This window comes from Myotis lucifugus, unplaced genomic scaffold, assembly GCF_000147115.1.
Source record: "Myotis lucifugus unplaced genomic scaffold, Myoluc2.0 scaffold_480, whole genome shotgun sequence".
Taxonomy (NCBI): domain Eukaryota; kingdom Metazoa; phylum Chordata; class Mammalia; order Chiroptera; family Vespertilionidae; genus Myotis; species Myotis lucifugus.
The window spans coordinates 93,883-112,151 of NW_005871528.1; the positions used below are offsets into that span (position 1 = coordinate 93,883).

At 44.5% G+C, this 18,269-nt stretch overlaps 1 protein-coding gene across 1 annotated transcript in view; it reads right to left on the bottom strand.

Moving 5' to 3' along the window:
- Window positions 1–14,299: 14,299 nt before the first annotated feature.
- Window positions 14,300–18,269, bottom strand: part of LOC102433316 (acyl-coenzyme A synthetase ACSM1, mitochondrial-like) — a 42,161-nt gene continuing 38,191 nt past the window's right edge. Inside the window, exon 13 of the mRNA XM_023744648.1 lies at window positions 14,300–14,640. Within this exon, the coding sequence (XP_023600416.1) occupies window positions 14,545–14,640 (96 nt within the window). The 3' untranslated portion in view covers window positions 14,300–14,544. The remainder of the gene's footprint in view (window positions 14,641–18,269) is intronic.

Below are 18,269 nucleotides of genomic sequence, written 5' to 3' on the forward strand. Positions count from 1 at the left end.
AGAAGGCAGCATAGCTACACACATGTCTGCATGCTGCACACCACATCAAACTACACTAAAGATGATTCAAACAGATATCAACCAGAACCACAGGAAGGCTGCTGAGTGGAAGTTCTACAAAGAGAAGGAAAGAGAAAAGCACATTGAAGCTGGTAGGAGGTGCGAAGGTGCGGAGTGCGGAGGTACAGAGGCATGCACAGAAATGGGCTGGCACCTGGGCACGCTGTTGTCTTTTTCAATCAGGAGGGAGATACAAGCTCCCAATTGCTCTAAATTCCATTTCTGGGCGAGACTCTGGGGAATCAGACTCATACGGAGAGAAACTGGACTGTCTGGCATCGGGACAGGAACGCGAGGGTGGCTTTCTGGCAGAGGTGCTTGCAGGGATCATTGTTCCTGCATGGGGCTGTGGGACACAGAGACTTGGGAGCCATTCTGAGGTGGGACTGACTAGCAGCCATTGCTGGTTGCTCTGCCTGGTGATTTCATGAGACCCTGCCCCACCCAATTTACAACCCCACCGAAGCTGGGCGAAGAAGCTTTTGCATATGAATGGCCTGTCCCTCTTGCAACCTAAAGCCTAATAAACTGCAGCTGGGTCAAAGAGCTTCAGAGCTTCCAACAGAAGGCCTAAGGCTTTACCGCAGCCTGCATTGCTTCACAGCTGCGCCTCATCTGGGCACCTCCAAACCCCAAACAAAGAGGAGGTATCTGCAGATCTCTCTGTAGCTCCTGCTGGGTGGCCTCAGGCAGCGGCTGACTCTGCACCTCCTTGGAGATCCAAGAGCCAGTGTAACCAGTGGTCAGCGTGAGACCATAACAGAGTACAACTCTTCACATCCATAAGGGACACACTCAAGGGGCAGACTCAGTGAGCACCAAAGCCCCGCTGAAGCAAGTCCTGCCCCATAAGGGTGTCTCCAGCACAGCAGTTCTCCCAGTGTAGACACAGCTGATCCTCACAGCCAATTGGTCTGGAGGTCAATTCCTTCCAGTGATACCAACAGAAATTAAGGCTTAACTACAACAAGATGTGTACACAGTCCACAAAGGAGTGCACCAAGAGTGTCCACCTCAGGTAAGTAGGAAGGCTGAGCCATTGGGCCCTATAGGACACCTAGCACACAAAGCCACTCTATCACCACAGGGAAGCAGTCAAAATGCAGAGACAAAGAAACAGGTCACAAATGAAAGAAATGGAGGAAAGCAAACTACTGGATATAGAGTTCAAACCCATGGTTGTAAGGTTACTCAAGAATCTTCTAGAAAGCTCCGAGAAATTTAGTGAGACCCTCAAGGATATGAAAAAAGACTGATTAGAAATTAAGCATACACTGACTGAAATAATACTATAGAGAGATCCAACAGCAAACCAGAGGTTCCCAAGAATCAAGCAAAAGATTTGAAATACAAAGCAGCAAAAACACCTAACCAGAAAAGCAAAAAAAAAAAAAAAATGAATGAAAAAATATGACCCCCAAAGGTGTCGCGACCCACAGGTTGAGAACCACTGCCTTCGAGTGTCAATTTTCAAAACTGACAACAGCCAACACAACAATAGCCAGCTAGTGTGGATGAATAAAAATTATAACAAGTTTTGGTCTGATTGGAGAAAAATATAGTATACTTTTTGGTGTGCCCCCGAGTTGTAGTAATTAGTTGATGTGTGCTGTGGAATAAAAATGATGAAAAATCACTGGTCTAAGGACATCCTACAAAATAGTTTTAAAGAACAATCATTTGAACCTGGCTGGCATGGCTCAGTGGTTGAGCATCGACCTATGTATGAACCAGGAGTTTGAGGTTTGATTCCCGGTCAGGGCACATGCCCAGGTTGCGGGCAGAAACTTCAGTGTGCGGCGTGCACAAGCAGCCCATCAATGAGTTTCTCGCATCATTAATGTTTCTATCTCTCTTTCCCTCTCCCTTCCTTTCTGAAATGCTTTAAGGTAGATTTCAATTTGGCATTGGGTTTTGAGAGGTGGCTCGGCCAACTACTCTGTGCTCAGGCCCACAATGCCTTGAGTTCTAGCAACAGAGCTCTGATTTCCTGAGACTTTTGCCTGAAAAAACTATTTATTTTATCAGATAACAGACTTAGTGAGTCCCAGGGGATCTTAGAGTTGACAGCCAGGTTTGGTTCCACTGCCTACCAGCTAAGTGATTTGGGCCACTATTTGTGTCTCTGAACTTGAGGGCACAGTAACAATACATACCACCCAGCTGCCCACAGGATTAGTGAGATAATCTACAAAAACCTCTTTGCCAGTACTGTGTCTAATAAGGGTAAGGGCTCAATGAATGTTGAGGTGCTCTATAGCACCCAGCAAATTCTAAAGCCCACCCCGTGTTAGGCATGAAAATATTTTAGAAAATGAAAGCCACGCCCTTTATATAATGTGAACCCACTACTGCATGGTGCAGTCTTATTCCAGGTGTTCACCTTCTGGGTCTTTGTTATTCCCCTCTGCACCTCCACCCCAAGCACAGCTGTCTTACATAACATTGATCACCTGCTATGTGCCAGCCACAGTGCTAGGTACAGCCTGCCCATATCTCCTACTCAATATCACCACCTTCATTTTGCAGTTAAAGAAATGAAGTATCAGAGAGGGTTGCTGCTCAGATGTGTCCCCTGGGCACACCTAATCTCCTATGTGTTTTTTTAATTAATGAGAGAGAGAGAGAGAGAGTTAGAGAGAGAGAGAGAGTTGTTGTTCCATTTATTTATGCGTTTATTGAGTGCTTCTTGTATGTGCCCAAACTGGGCATCAAATCCACAACCTTGGCGTATCTGGATGACACTCTAACCAACTGAGCTACCCAGTCAGGGAATGGTTGTTTCATTGAGGTTCTGATTAGATAGAATAATTTGTGAAAGCATATAGCACAGTGCTTGGCATAATCAGTGTTGGTTGGTTGTATTAGTTTCGGATTTGAAGTATAACATTGGTGTACTAGCAAAATGCAGGGTCTTTGGAATCTCACAGCTAAAATTCTGGCTCAGCCACTTACAAGATGGCCCGTGTGCAGGCCATTTGTTATTCTAACCTTGGTCTTCTGGTCTGAAAAATGGAGAGGTAAGGGCTGCTACTCAGATGTGTCCCTGGGCTCTCTTAAAGGACTGAATGAGGTAATTCCTGGGAAGCACCTGGCGCAGGCATGCAGATGGGAGTGGGTACTGTCACAGGTAGTGGCTTGAATTGTTAGTTCTCTCCTAGAGACATTTGTGGGTGTTGTGGGTGTATTGTTGGGGGGTAGGCACATCTCCACTGTTCTGGCCCAACTTTCCCATTCCATTTTACCACCCATCCTCCATTGAACCAGGAGAGAAATACCACTGTTCAAAGTCACCACCAAAGATTGCTGGAAACACCTAGAACACCTGTGCTCTGAGCATGGGTCTTGTTCTTCCTGAGTGATTCATTAATGATGAACTTTTAGCTCAGACAGACTTCTATTTCATGGAACGAGTGAACAAGAAGGCAGGGCTAGTAAAGGTTAAACACCAAAACTATCAAAGTACAAAAAAACCCCACAAACCCCTGTCATTCAAGCAGAAAAATCAGTCACTCATCACTTTTGAGAAGAGAATGCGGACAGGAAGAAAAGTCCATGGGATCCTCTCTGGATCTCAGTGGACCTCCTGTGGGGAACTTAACAACAGTGTTGAGGTCAAGGAGACAGGGGCCAGGAAGCCTGGGTTTCAATCAGTTGCCAGTTGCCAGCTCTGTGACATTGAGAATGTTTCTTGTCCTTTGGTGCCTCAGTTTTCTCACCTTTGACAATGGGTGTATGGTAGAGATGTAGAACTCTCTGAAGACTGCGTGCACACGTTTCTTTCATTGCCAAGCCTCTCTTGCAGTGAGAATGAGGCCACTGAATTCCAGTTCTGTTTATGAACCCCAGTTGGAGGTGTCACAACTCCCTGGTCTAGGGCATTTCAGGCCAGGTCTGAGTCTCGACACTCTCTTCCCTGACTCACTAGTCCTGAAAACCACGTGTGAAGATGGTAACATCAAAACATGGCAGAGACTCGATCAGCCCAGTTCTCCGAGTAACTGTGCAGCCCTCTCCTTTCAACCTGAACACGTTACACCCATTAACTTTCTTTTTTTTTTAAATCTTTTTTTTTATTGATTTTTTAGAGAGGAAGGGAGAGAGATAGAGAGTTAGAAACATCAATGAGAGAGAAACATCGATCAGCTGCCTCCTGCACATCTCCTACTGGGGATGTGCCTGCAACCCAGGTACATGCCCTTGGCCGGAATCGAACCTGGGACCTTTCAGTCCGCAGGCCGACGCTCTATCCACTGAGCCAAACCGGTTTTGGCCCATTAACTTTCTTAACCTTATGACAAACCTATGGAGCATTCGTTCATGCAATAGACATATAATGGGCACCCTCCAGGTATGGATATAGCTTTGGACATGTCAATCAAAGTTACTGCTCTCTTGTTTATATTTCCATGAGAGGGAGGCAGAAGACTGCAGACAAAAAATCAATCAGAAAGAGAGGAAACAAGATGGCAGCATAGGTAAACACCTGAACTTGCTGCCTCACACAACCACATCAAAACTACAACTAAAAGACAAAACAGATATTGTCCAGAACCATGGGAAGGCTGACTGAGTGGAAGTTATACAACTAGAAGGAAAGAGAAAAGCACCTTGAAGCTGGTAGGAGGTGCGGCGGTGCAGAGTGTGGAGGTATAGAGGCGTGCACAGAAATGGGCTGGCAACTGGGTACGCTGTTGTCTTTTTTAATCAGGAGGGAGATACAAGCTCCTTACTGCTCTGAACTCCAATTTAAGGTGGGACTCTGGGGACCCAGATTCATACGGGGAGAAACTGGACTGTCTGGCATCTGGCCTGAACACGAGGGCAGCTTTTTCTCAGAGGTGCTTGCAGTGATCATTGTTCCTGCAAAGTGCCGTGGGAAACAGAGACCCAGGGACCTATCCAGGGCAAGGCCAACGGGCAACCATTGCTGTTTGCTGTGCCCTGGTGATTCCCTGAGACCCCGCCCCACTCAATTTACAACCCCACCAAAGCTGAGTGCCGAGGCTTTTACATATGAATGGCCTGACCTTTTGCAGTCTAAAACCTAACAAACTGCAGCTGGGTCAGAGAGCTCCTGAGTTTCCAAAAGAAGGCCTAAGGCTCATCAGCAGCCTGCATTGCTTCACAGCTGGGCCTCATCTGGGCACCTCCAAACCCCAAACAAAGAGAAAGAATCTACAGATCTCTTTGAAGCTCCTGCTGGGTGGCCTCAGGCAGTGGCTGACTCTGCACCTCCTTGGAGATCCAAGAGCCAGTGTGAGACCATAACAGAGTACAACTCTTCACATCCATAAGAGACACACTCAGGGGGCAGACTCAGTGAACACCAAAGCCCCACTGAAGCAAGTCCTGCCCTATAAGGGTGTCTCCAACACAGCAGTTCTCTCATTGTAGACACAACTCTTCCTCACAGCCAATTGGTCCAGAGGTCAATTCCTTCCAGTGATACCAACAGCAATTAAGACTTAACTACAACAAGACTGTGCACACAGCACACAAAGGGGTGCACCAAGAGTGTCTACCTCAGGTAATTAGGGAGGCTGAGTCACTGGGCCCTATAGGACACCTAGCACACAAAGCCACTCTATCACCACAGGGAAGTAGTCAAAATGCAGAGACAAAGAAACAGGTCACAATCGAAAGAAACGGAGGAAAGCAAATTACTAGGTATAGAGTTCAAACCTAAGGTTATAATGTTACTCAAGAATCTTCTAGAAAGCTCCAAGAAATTTGGTGAGACCCTCAAGGATATAAAAGAGGATCAATTAGAAATTAAGCATACACTGACTGAAATAAACAATAATATACAGAGATCCAATAGCAGACCAGAGGATCCCAAGAACCAAGTCAAAGATTTGAAATACAAAGAAGCAAAAAACACGCAGCAGGAGCTACAAAAAGAAAAAAAATCCAAAAATATGAAGATAGTGTAAGGAGCCTCTGGGACAACTTCAAGCATACCAACATCTGAATTATGGGGGTGCCAGAAGGAGAGAGAGAGCAAGATATTGAAACCTATTTGAAGAAATAATGACAGAAAACTTCCCCTATCTGGTGAAAGAAATAGACTTACAAGTCCAGGAAGCACAGAGAACTCCAAATAAAAGAAATCCATAGAGGACCACACCAAGACACATCATAATTAAAATGCTAAGGGCAAAAGACAAAGGGAGAATATTAAAAGCAGCAAGAGAAAAACAGTTAGTTACCTACAAGGGAGTACCCATACGACTGTCAGCTGATTTCTCAACAGAAATGATGCAGGCCAGAAGGGAGTGGTAAGAAATGCCGGGAGCCGGTCCATCCTTGCTGCTTGACACAGTCGCTGCAGAGAAGAAACATCTGCACAGCATGTTTCAAGGGACCTGGCGTATATGGCATACTGTTCTTAATGGGTGCTCCCCTTCTTGGCGCTATGTGTTTTAACCAAGGTCACCTCTCCGAGAAAGGTTGTTTCCCCAGGTAGGGATTTTTCCCTGAAGTTAGGGAGGGAATAAAATCCCTTAACTAAGTGCCAGGCGGGTAGTTAATCACTTTAAATAAGAACAATCACGCTTAAGCTACATAATCTTTACTCCCTGGAATGGAGATAAGAAACACCCTAACCTTTGTAATAGAAATTGACAGGATTAAAATCGGCTGGTATAAATACGGATGTAACAAGACAATAAACATAAGATCCTCATCAGATCATCATCAGATCCTCATCAGATCCTCGTCAGTTCCTAACCAGAACTCCGACCAGAACTTTGGCTGGAGATCCTGGCTAGAGGTCCTGACTAGGCTGCTGATCAACTGAAGGCTGTCTTCGTGTCATTCCTTCTTCGCCGACTCCGTCCACACCTTCGGGGACCCCTGGACCCGCTGGGATTGGACCCCAGCAAAGAAATATTCAAGGTGATGAATAGTAAGGACCTACAACCAAGATTATTCTACCCAGCAAAAGCTATAATTTAGAATTGAAAGGTCAGATAAAGATCTTCACAGATAAGAAAAAGCTAAAAGGACTTCATCACTGCCAAACCAGTATTATATGAAATGCTGAAGGGGTATTCTTTTAGAAGAGGAAGAAGATAAAAATATAAAGATAAAAATTATAAACAACCAAGTGACAAGTTACATATCTATCAACAAGTGAATCTAAAAATCAAGTGAATAAATAATCTGATGAACAGAATAAACTGGTGAATATAATAGAATTAGAGGCAAAGAAAGGGAGTGGACTGAAAATTCTCAGAGGGAAGGGGGTCTGGGGGGTTGTGGGATGAGACTGGACAAAAATCATACACCTATGGACGAGGATAGTGGGGGGGAGTAAGGGCATGGGTTGGGGTGGGAACCGGGTGTAGTGGAGCTATGTGGGGAGAAAAAGAGGAACAGCTATAATAATCTGAACAATAAAGATTTATTTTAAAAAATCAATTGAATTAACAAGAGAATCCCAAATGGTAATAGGTGTCCAGAAGAAAATAGAACAAGATAATATAGCAGTGTGACATGGCGGGGGTGGTGTGGGGAGGGTGACGAAGGATATCCTCTCTAAGGAAGTGACATTTTGAGACCTGAAGGAGGAGAAGGAGCCAGCCATGCGAAGACCATGGGAGAAGCGTTCCAGGCAGGAGGAGCAGCAAGTACACAGGCAGGAGGATGAGCTTTCCAAGGACTAGATCGAGGCTGGGTGGCTGATTAGTGAATGAGGAAGATGCGTTTGGGGTCAGAGACACAGGCAGGAGACACAGCACAAAGGAGACACTTTTTGGGCATCATAAGGAGTTTGGGGTCTGTGTGAAGTGTGATGGGGTGTCTTGAGAGGATTTTAAGAGAAAAGAGACATGATTCACTATTCAATTAAGTGGCTGATGTCCTCGGTTACTTAATTTTGAAATAAATTAGCATGGGAAAGAGGTAATTCGGAAGCGACATGATCAGGTTTGTATCGTAGAGAGCTCGCTGGCAGTTCTGTGAGAAGGGCTTTGGAAGTGAGGAGGATGCTGGATGGCCTAAGCTGTGATGGTGGCTTGGGCAAGCTTGACACAATGACCACGGAGAAGTGGCGGGTGCGGGGTGGCATTTCGAGACACCATCAGGAGGACGTACTAGTACTGATGGTTTGGATAGAGGAAATGAAGAAAAGAGGGATTAAGGTGACTCTCCAGCTTTTGGCTTCTGCAATGACATGTGTAGTCAGTCATGTTATACCTCTGTAGAAGCACGCTGAAGAGATTGCCTAACATGGCCAAGGACTGGAGGCCTGCCTTTCTTTAAGGTGGTCTGCCTTGCTCAAGTCTCCCGACAATATTCTACTTCTATCCTACCTGCCACACATCTCCATGTCTGATTTCTGGCTTCTTTTATCAAAAACAATAGATATGAGCTGCTCAACTGAGAAACTGGGTACTGGGTGGAAGGGACTCCCACTCTCTTTACATTTTCTGATCAACCCTATCTGCTCTGGAAGGAAAAAAAATTTTGACTCTGGAATTTATGACACTACACAAACTGGGTTGGTTTTACGTTTGGCCAAGCCATAGGAATTCACCAATGCCTTCCCCAGCCATTTCAGATCCAATATTGCATCAACTTGTGTCCCGGAGAGGAAGCCATTTGAGATAATGTTTGCAAGACACTCAAATTGGCCCAGCATATGGAGCAATGGAAAGTGCTTTTCAAATGGCAGCTGTTGTTGTTTTTAAAACAGACTCCAGTGCCAAATAGGCAAAGCTGAGATCCTGTTTGCCAGTTACTATAGCACACAGATCCTGAGAAAGTCATTGCAATGCTCTGCTTCAGTTTCCTCACCCGAAAATAAGAAAAATAACACCTACCTGACAGAATTGATATGAGAATTAAAGGAGATAATACATGCAGACTGCTTGGAACAATTCCCGGCACATAGTAAGAATAGCAGTAGTAGTGGTGGTAGTACTGTTAGAGTGGAAGGGCAGTGGGAAGAGAGAAGATACAATTACTCCTTTAGGACCTCTTTCCTAAAGTAACTCATAAACATAACCACATTTACACATATACTAGTGACCTGGTGCACGAAATTCATTCACTTTTAAAGGGAATTAATTAGAGAAAATATTTTAATTTTGTTATTTGCCCTTTCTTTATAATAGAAGTGTCAGAGATGAAAGAAAATTAGTAATATGTATATGAAAATCTTCCTCCTGTCAGAGTCTGGTCTGTGCCACAGGAACCAGAGTAAAGTCCCTGTCCACCCACATGTGCTTTGAAATCGCCCGAGATCCAGAACTGGCTGGCCCAACCTCCATTGGGCTAGATCAAGACCTGGCCAGCCCCACCTGTCAAGCCCTGCTGGGTGGGGGGCATGGCCTCAAGTGGCCTGGCCCGGTGCCGGGGTGGGGGGGCATAGCATGAGGTCCCCTGTCAAGTCCCACCAGGTGGGCGGGGGACGGGGGTGCAGCCTTAGAGCCCTGCTGATTGCTCCTTAAGGCTCGTTACTGGAACTCAGCCTCCACTGTGGGCACAGCCATCTTGTGTTACAGGATCCCTGACTGTGCTGTGGGCACAGGCATTTTGTGACAGCATGACAGATAATTTGCATATTCCCTCTTTATTAGATAGGACTAGAGGCGTGATGCACAATATTTGTCTAAAGGGACTGCCTCAGCCCTCATGGCCCTGGTTGCCTCATGGCCCCATGGCCCCGCCCACTGGTTGTTCTGGAAGGTTGTTCTGCTGGCCTGTATAATTAGCATATTAGCTCTTTATTATATAGGATTAGTACCTTGTATTTCTTTTCATTAAATAAATGAATTAATTGAGACTCAAATTTTTCATGAATAAAAAATATTGACTCAAATTTATTGAAAACTGATTATGTTACAGGCACTGTAACAAACCATTTACATATCATCTATAATAATAAAAGCATTATATTCTAATTAGACTGGGCAGCCTAACAACCATTTGGATATCCTTCCAGATGACCTTTCAGACTACGTTCAGATGAAGCTGGGGCTGCGAGGGCCGAGGCAAACAGCTGAGGTTGCAAGGGGCTGTGAGGGCTGGCTGAGGCTGTGAGGGGCTGCGAGGGCCAGCTGAGGCAGCTGGGGATGCAAGGACCAAGACCCTTGCATGAATTTCATTCATCGGGCCTCTAGTATAACATAAATATTATTTGGAAATTACAATTATTGAATCAGAGGAGATTAAAAATGGGGGCGGAGTAAGTGGATGCTCCACAGACACCCTCCCAGTAACAAACTGGAATTACTAGGTGTACTGGTTAATTACTAGGTTTAACAGATTTTTTTCAATAGATGGAGTTACACATATGGGAATATATATGCGATTTGATATGTATGCTATTTTATTGTATTGACAACAAGCTTCAGAACTTCATATGTCAAATTTGCTGAAGGTGTTAACATCATAGATATTTTCATGCTTAAAAATGTTGAATTTTGTGCCAAAAAAAGAGCACTTGTGGGAAGTTATAATTCATTAATTTATTTTGAAGAAAAGTGCTGCTGAATACTTTGGGAAGTTTATGGTGAACATGCTCCATCTCAAGATACTTGTGAACGCTGGTTTAAAAGCTTTAAAAGTAATGATTTCGATGTGAAAGACAAAGAATGTCCAGGTCAACCGTCAAAGTTTGAAGACCAACAATTACAAGTATTATTGGATGAATATGCGTGTCAAACTCAAAAACAACTTGCAGAAAGATTAAACATTGCTCAGCAAACAATTTCCGATCATTTACAAGCAACGGGAAAAATTTTAAAGGAAGGAAAATGGGTGCCACATCAACTGAACGAAAGATAAATGGAAAACTGAAAAGTCATCAGTACAATGTTGCTGCAGTGGCGAGAAGAAGGTCTTTTTGCATGGAATTGTGACTGGTGATGAAAAGTGGATGTATTTTGAGAATCCCAAACACACAAAATCACGGGTTGATCCAGTTAAACCATCAATATCCACTGCAAGGCCAAATCTCTTTGGAAAGAAGACAATGCTCTGTGTTTGGTGGGATCAGGAAGGTGTGGTATATTATGCGCTTCGAAAACCAGGTGAAACCGTTAATACTGATCGCTGCTGACAACAAATAATCCATTTGAACCACGTTTTGATTGTGAAATGACCAGAATGTTCCAGAAGACACAGCAAAGTAATTTTGTTTCATGATGACGCACCTCACACACTTCAAAACCAGTTAAAGACACATTAAAAGATCTTGCCTGGGAAGTATTAACCCACCCGCTGAATTCATCAGACCTTGCTCCTTCAGATTACCACTTCTTCTGATTGATGGCACACACACTTTCTGAGCAGCACTTCAAAACTTACGAAGAAGTGGAAAAGTGGGTCTCTGAATGGTTTGCCTCAAAACAAGAAAAGTTCTATTGGGACGGTATCTACAAATTACCTGAAAGATGGGGATATGTGTAGGTAGCAATGGACATTACTTTGAATACAGCACTTTTGATGTTTCTCTTGAAATTATCATGGATTTTTTTTAAATTACAAAATCCGCCATTATTAACTGCTACACATAGTAGAAAAAAATACAGAAAAACTGCCTTAATAATCTATGGAAGACTCGCTAGATGCAGTGGATCTCAACCTGTGGGTTGTGATCCCTTTGGGGGTCCAACGACCCTTTCACAGGGGTCATCTAAGACCATCCTGCATATCAGATATTTACATTATGATTCATAACAGTAGCAACATTACAGTTATGAAGTAGCAATGAAAATAATTTTATGGTTGGGTCACAACATGAAGAACTGTATTAAAAGGGCCAGAACGTTGAGAACACTGCGCTACAGCAAACCCTGATAATGGAGGACCAAAAGTGGGAGACTGCATAAAGACTGGTAGGAGGGGCAGAGTGGGGAAAGGCTGGCTGGGCATCCACATACAGCAACTGGAGTTCTGAAGAGATATCTCAGCTGATTTGCCATTGAGAAGTCAGGGGTCTAATCCCCAAGCTGAGCCCCCCAGTAAAGAGCACCAGAACTGAGAAGGGTACCCACATAACATCTGTGCGAAAAGCACTGGGGTTGCTGTCTACCAGGGAAACAGGCTGGAAATTCAGGCACCCTTTTAAAAGCCCAACACACAAAATTTCCTGTGGAGTCACCCACTTTGTGCTCAGGCAGAGAGGGGGCAGAGTGGACTGGAGCTATGGGAGCAGAAGCCAGGATTGGGGGCTCTGGGGTTAGAGCTCAGAAGGCAGACACCATGGTTTCCTGTGCTGATTCAGTCCCCTATGCAGCGGAGGACATCTTTCCCACACAGACATTTACTGTACAGCAGGCTTTGCCTGGGGGGAGGACAGTTGACCCACCCTATTGGAAAACACCTTGCCCCACAGTGCTGAGTTCCTGAGCCACTTAAGAGACTGAAAATAACAGTTAGCCTCCAGATAGAAGCAACTGCCCTACCTTCTTGAAAAAACTCTTGCCACACCTGAGGATGATAGCCTGAGGGCAATTCAAGTCAGAATCCTTTCAGTCTGCAGGCAGAGGCAAACTCTGGAGGCTTTAAGTCTTTGCCTGATCTAATTAGTCAGAAACAGCGTTTGACACTGTTGTGCACTAGAAATTGAGAGACGTAGAAGATCTACTTAATACACAGTCACAAATCCAGACACACAGTCAAACTGAGGAGGCAAAGAAACCACCCTCAAAAGAAAGAACAAGAGAATTCTTCAAAAGAAGAGATAAATGAAGCACAGATAAGATATTTATCTGAAACAGTTCAGGGTAATGATGGTAAAGATGCTCAACAGCATGAAAAAAAAGATATACTGACTCTGACTCTGAAAACAGAAATAGAGAATGACATAGCACAAACAAATAACACATTGGAAGGAATACACAGCAGATTAGGGGAAGCTGAGGATCTAATCAGTGAATTAGAAGACAGAGTTGAAAAAAATCACTCAATCAGAGAACCAAAAAGAAAAACAATTAAAAAACAGGAGGACAGCTTAAGGGAACAGTGGGACAACATGAAACGTAACAATTTTCACACAGTAGGTGTGCCGAAGAGGCAGAAAGGGCGGAAGGGACAGAGAACATGTTTGATAATGGCAGAAAACTTCCCTAACCTGGTAAAGGAAAAATCACACAAGTCCAGGAGGCACAGAGATCACCAAGCAAGAATAACCCAAACAGGCCCATGACCAGACACATCATAATTAAAATGCCAAAAATTAAAGACCAAGAGAGAATCTTAAAGGCAGCAAGAGAAAAGCAAACTGTTACCTACAAAGAAGTTCCCATAATGCTGACACCTGATTTCTCATCTGAACCTCTACAGGCCAGACTAAAATGGCATGAAGTACTCAAGGTAATGGAAAGCAAGTTTCTGAGACCAAGATCACTATATCCAGCAAGGCTATCATTCAAAATAGACGGTTAAATAAAGAGCTTCCCAGATCAAAAAAAAAAAAAAAGAAAAAGAAAAGGATAAAGGAGTACATCACCCCCAAGCGGTATAGGTATCGGTACATTTCCCTGTGAGTTTGTGTGTCTGTGCCTCCTGGCAAAGGGCTTTAGAGGGGATCGCCCTAAGAGTGACTCCCATCAGGGAGGGAAAAGGAGACAATATGTGCTTCTTCCCCACCCCCAGGCTGAGCCCCTTCTGCCCCTGCTGCTCCCAGCCTGTGATGTGCCCCTGGGGGTCCCATCCTAAGGATGGATGAAGTGAAGGGTCAGTTCATAGAACCCCACGCCCAGGTTGGGAGAGGGGGTGGGGCAGACTCTGGTGGCAGAAAGAACTGAAAGAGTGTGGAGGGGGAGTTTTTAGGGAGGACTCTGGGCCCTGGGAGAAGGGCTGGAAGACCCTGGAACCTGGGGAAGGAATGCGTGGGTGGGTGCACATGGGGGAAGCTGAGGGGTAAGACCACTAGGCCCCTGGCCCCTCCTAGGAATGAGGGACGGGGCACCTCTGCAGAAGCTGGGAGAGTCCTGTGGAACCCGGTCCCTGGAGAGCTGGTCACTCACTTGCCCACCCCGGGCCTAGGCTGGGACCCAGCTGAGGCAGGTGCCTGGGCTGCTCAGAGCATCACTCCCGGAACTCTGGGTCCTGGTCACCTACTGGACGTGCAGGGCCACCTGGGAACACTGGGGTGTGTGCGGGAGGCAACAGGAGCGAGAATCAGGCCCCGTGCTCTCTCCAGGGGGAGGGGGGAGAGCAAGGAGGGACCGCATTCAGCACAGGTTCATGTACATGATGAAGGCACAACGCAGGATCACCCTGATGTCGATGTCAGCACTTTATTATCTTCAGCCCCGATCTGAGCGCCCGCCTGGGCATCCAAAGGAACAAGAGCCTTGGAGGCAGGGGAGTGACTGATGTTCACTTAAAAGAACAGAAATGCAGGAATGCTGGCCGCCTGGGCCCTTCCCCATCAGCCCTCAACATCCCCCCTCGGCCCGCCATGTGGGGGCACCGAGGCAGCCAGGGGTCTGCCCAAGGTCACACCCAGAAGGGATGCTGAATTTAGTGCCCTTGCATCTGACCAAACTCCTTTTCCCGAAGTTCACTCCTTTTGATCTTGCCAGTGACGGTTTTGGGCAGCTCAGGGACAAACTCCACCTGGGTGAGGAGAAAGCACACCATCCTGAGTCCTGCTGTCACTTCCTACCAGTCCCCACTCCTCCTTTTACCCTGCACGTCCCCCAAACAGGCTGCAGCAGATGGTGGCCTCAATGGTGGGGGCCAAGTATGTCAGGTTCTCCTCCTGACCCCCTGAAGCTGGCTGCAGCCCTGTGACGTGCTCTGACCAATGAAATGTGGGGGAGTGAAGCGTGCCACCTCTCACAGGAGAGTCGGAACCTCTGAGCCTGGCCACCCTCTCTGTCCATCTCTGACAGCACCAGGCAGGTCCCTACGTGGTGGCTGCTTCAGGGTGGGCATGTGGCTGTGGGGTTCTTTGTTACAATAACATGGTTTTCAACATGGGCACATGCCCCACAGGGGGTCAATTTGATTTTTAAGGGGAGCAATTGGAGAATGACTTATCAACAGTGAATTTTTTCCATTTTTATGGTTCTAGGGGCCTCATATACAGTATATAAATATATATTGTGTGATAGTTATGCATTTCAGTTCTCCATTATGTTTTAAAACTTTAGTTGCTATTTTTTCAGATCACTTCATATTATTATTATTTTTAACAATTTCTTCTTCAGTACTTCAACTGTCCTTTTGTTCTTTTATTTTTCTCTTTCATGGGTGCCATGTTCTTTGGAAGCTTGTTTAGACCAAGTTAATGGCCTTTTAGGCTTCCTCCACATGAATAGGAGTTCACTTTTTGAATAATAAGAATTATATGTCACAAGGGGGGCCTCATGACTTTAGAGATGCTTAGATGGGGCATGGCCAAAAACGGTCCTAACTGGTACTCATCCCCTGTTCTATCTCTAGGAGGCAGCAGAGCCTGACATTAAAAGCAAGAACGCTGCTGCTGTTGGAGACACATGGTTTGAGGTCCGGCTCTGCCTGTATTAACTCTGTTCTCTGAGCTTCAATTTCAACTCCGTAAAGTACATGGTTAGACCATCACAGGCTGCGGAGAGGATTAAATGAAATAATAATGCACGTGAAGCATTGAATCCAGGGCCTGGCACATGAAGTAAACATTCAGTAACAACAAAACAGCTTTACAAGATGCACTGACTATAAACATTCAGACAATGTAGGAAATGTTAACTGTTGGCATCGGTATCCTTTCAAACTTTGTTTTTAAACAAATACGATAATATTGTGCATATTCTCTCATAGCCTGATTTTTGTCTTAATAATATATTGTGGTACTATTATGTTAAAAGTAAAAATCTACATCATTTTCAATTACAGGATAATATTACTTTTAACACATCATTCAATAATTTCTCTATTGGACATTTTTGTTATTTTCACACAATAGTTAAAACAAATGCAGCCCTGAGTAGCCTGGCTCAGTGGTTGGAGCGTCAGCCCACACAGTGAAGGGTCGTGGGTTTGATTCCAGATCAAGGGCATGTACCTGGATTGCAGTTTCCATCCAGGGCCCCAGTTGGGGTGTGTACAGGAGACAGCCAATTGATGTGTCTCTCTGCATCAATGTTTCTCTCACTCTCTCCTGCCCTCCTTCTCTCTCTCCCTTCCTTCCACTCTTTTTAAAAAATCAATGGAAAAAGTATCCTTGGGTGAGGATTGACAATAAATAAAGATGTAAACAGAAAAACAAATGCAGTAGAATAAAAAGAATAAGAATGAACTGCCACAGATGAGATTTAAAATAGCGGCAGAGTAAGTGGATGCTGCACAGATATGCTCCCAGGAGCAAACTGGTATTACAACTAAAATGCAGAAAAACTTCCGGAATAATCAACAGAAAACTCGCAGGAGAGAACCTGATATCTGAGGCCCGAAAGTGGAGACCGCATAGAGATTGGTAGGAGGGGTGGAGGCTCGAAAGGGCTGGCTGGGCGCCCAAGGACAGCAACTGAAGCCCCGGAGAGATAGATATCTCAGCTGTGGGGGGTGCCACTGAGAACTCTGGGATATCTTCCCCAAGCTGGGCTCCCCAGCAGAGAGATCCTAAACTGAGGAGGGTACCCACATAACATCTGGCTGTGAAAAGCAGTGGAGTGCTATCTGCCAGGGAGTAACAGCTGAAAATTAAGGCACTCTCTTAAAGAGCCAACACACTAAATTTGCTGTGGAGCCACCCACCTTGTGCTCCGGCAGAGGGAAGGTGAAGTGAACTGGAGCTGTGAGAGCAGAACCCAGGACTGGGGACTCAGGGAATAGAACTCAGAAAGGAGGCACCCCAAGTTTCCTGGACTGGTTCATTCCCTTAAGGGGACATCTTCCCCACATAGACATTTGCCTTGCCTGGGGGGAAACAGTTGATATACCCTATTGGCAAACACCTTGCTCTGAGGCCACTTAAGAGATTTAAAGTAACAATTAGCCTCCAGGCAGAAGCAACTGCCCCACCCTGTTGATAAAACTCTTGCCACAACTGAGGACAATCACTTGGGGGCAATTCAAGTTGGAATCCTATCAGTCTGTAGGTGGAGGCAGCTTTTGGAGGCTTTGAGTCTTTGCCTGATCAAATTAGTCAGAAAAACATGACCCAACTTTATACTGTCTACAAGAGACCCATCACAAAACAAAAGGCACATACAGGATGAGAGTGAAGGAATGGAAAAAAAAACTTTCCATGCAAGTGGAAAAGAATAAAAAGCTGGAGTAGCAATACTCATATCCGAAAAAATAGACTTCAAAATGAAGGCCATCACAAGAGACAGCAAAGGTCACTACTTAATACTAAAGGGATGGATCCAACAAGAGGATAGAACCCTGGTAAACATCAATGCACCCAATATAGGCGCACCAAATTTTATATATATATATATATATATATATATATATATATATATATATATATGTTCCAGAGTACTTTAATATAGAGATCTACAACAATACAGTCATAGCAGGGGACTTTAACACCCTGCTGACTTCACTGGATAGATCTTCCAGACAAAAACTTAACAAGGAAACAGACTCTAAAGAACACACTGGATCAGATGGATTTAATTGACATTTGTAGAACATTTCAACCCAAAGCAGCAGAATATACATTCTTCTCAAGTGCACATGGATCATTCACAAAGATAGACCACATGATAGGACACAAAACAAGTCTCTACAAGTTCAAGAAAATTAAAATCCTATCAGGCATCTTCTTATATCACAGTATAATGAAATTAGAAATCAACTACAATAAAAACGCCCCAAAGCATTCAAACACATGGAGGCTAAATAGCATGTTATTAAACAAAGAATTGGTTATCAATGACATCAAGAAATTAAAAAAAAAAAACCTTCCTGGAAACAAATGAAAATGAACACACAACAACCCCAAATCTCTGGGACACAGCAAAAGCAGTCCTGAGAGGGAAGTTCATAGCACTGCAGGCATACCTCAAAAAACAAGAAAAATTAACAATAAACTAATTAACCCTTCAACTTAAAGAACTAGAAAAATAACAACAACAAAAGCCCAGAGTAAGTAGAAGAAAGGAAATAATAAATATTAGAGCAAAAATAAATAACATAGATACTAAAAAAAAATACAAAAAAAAACACAATGAAACCAAGAGCTGGTTCTTTGAAAGGATAAACAAAATTGATAAACCATTAGCCAGACTCATCAAGAAACAAGGAGAGAG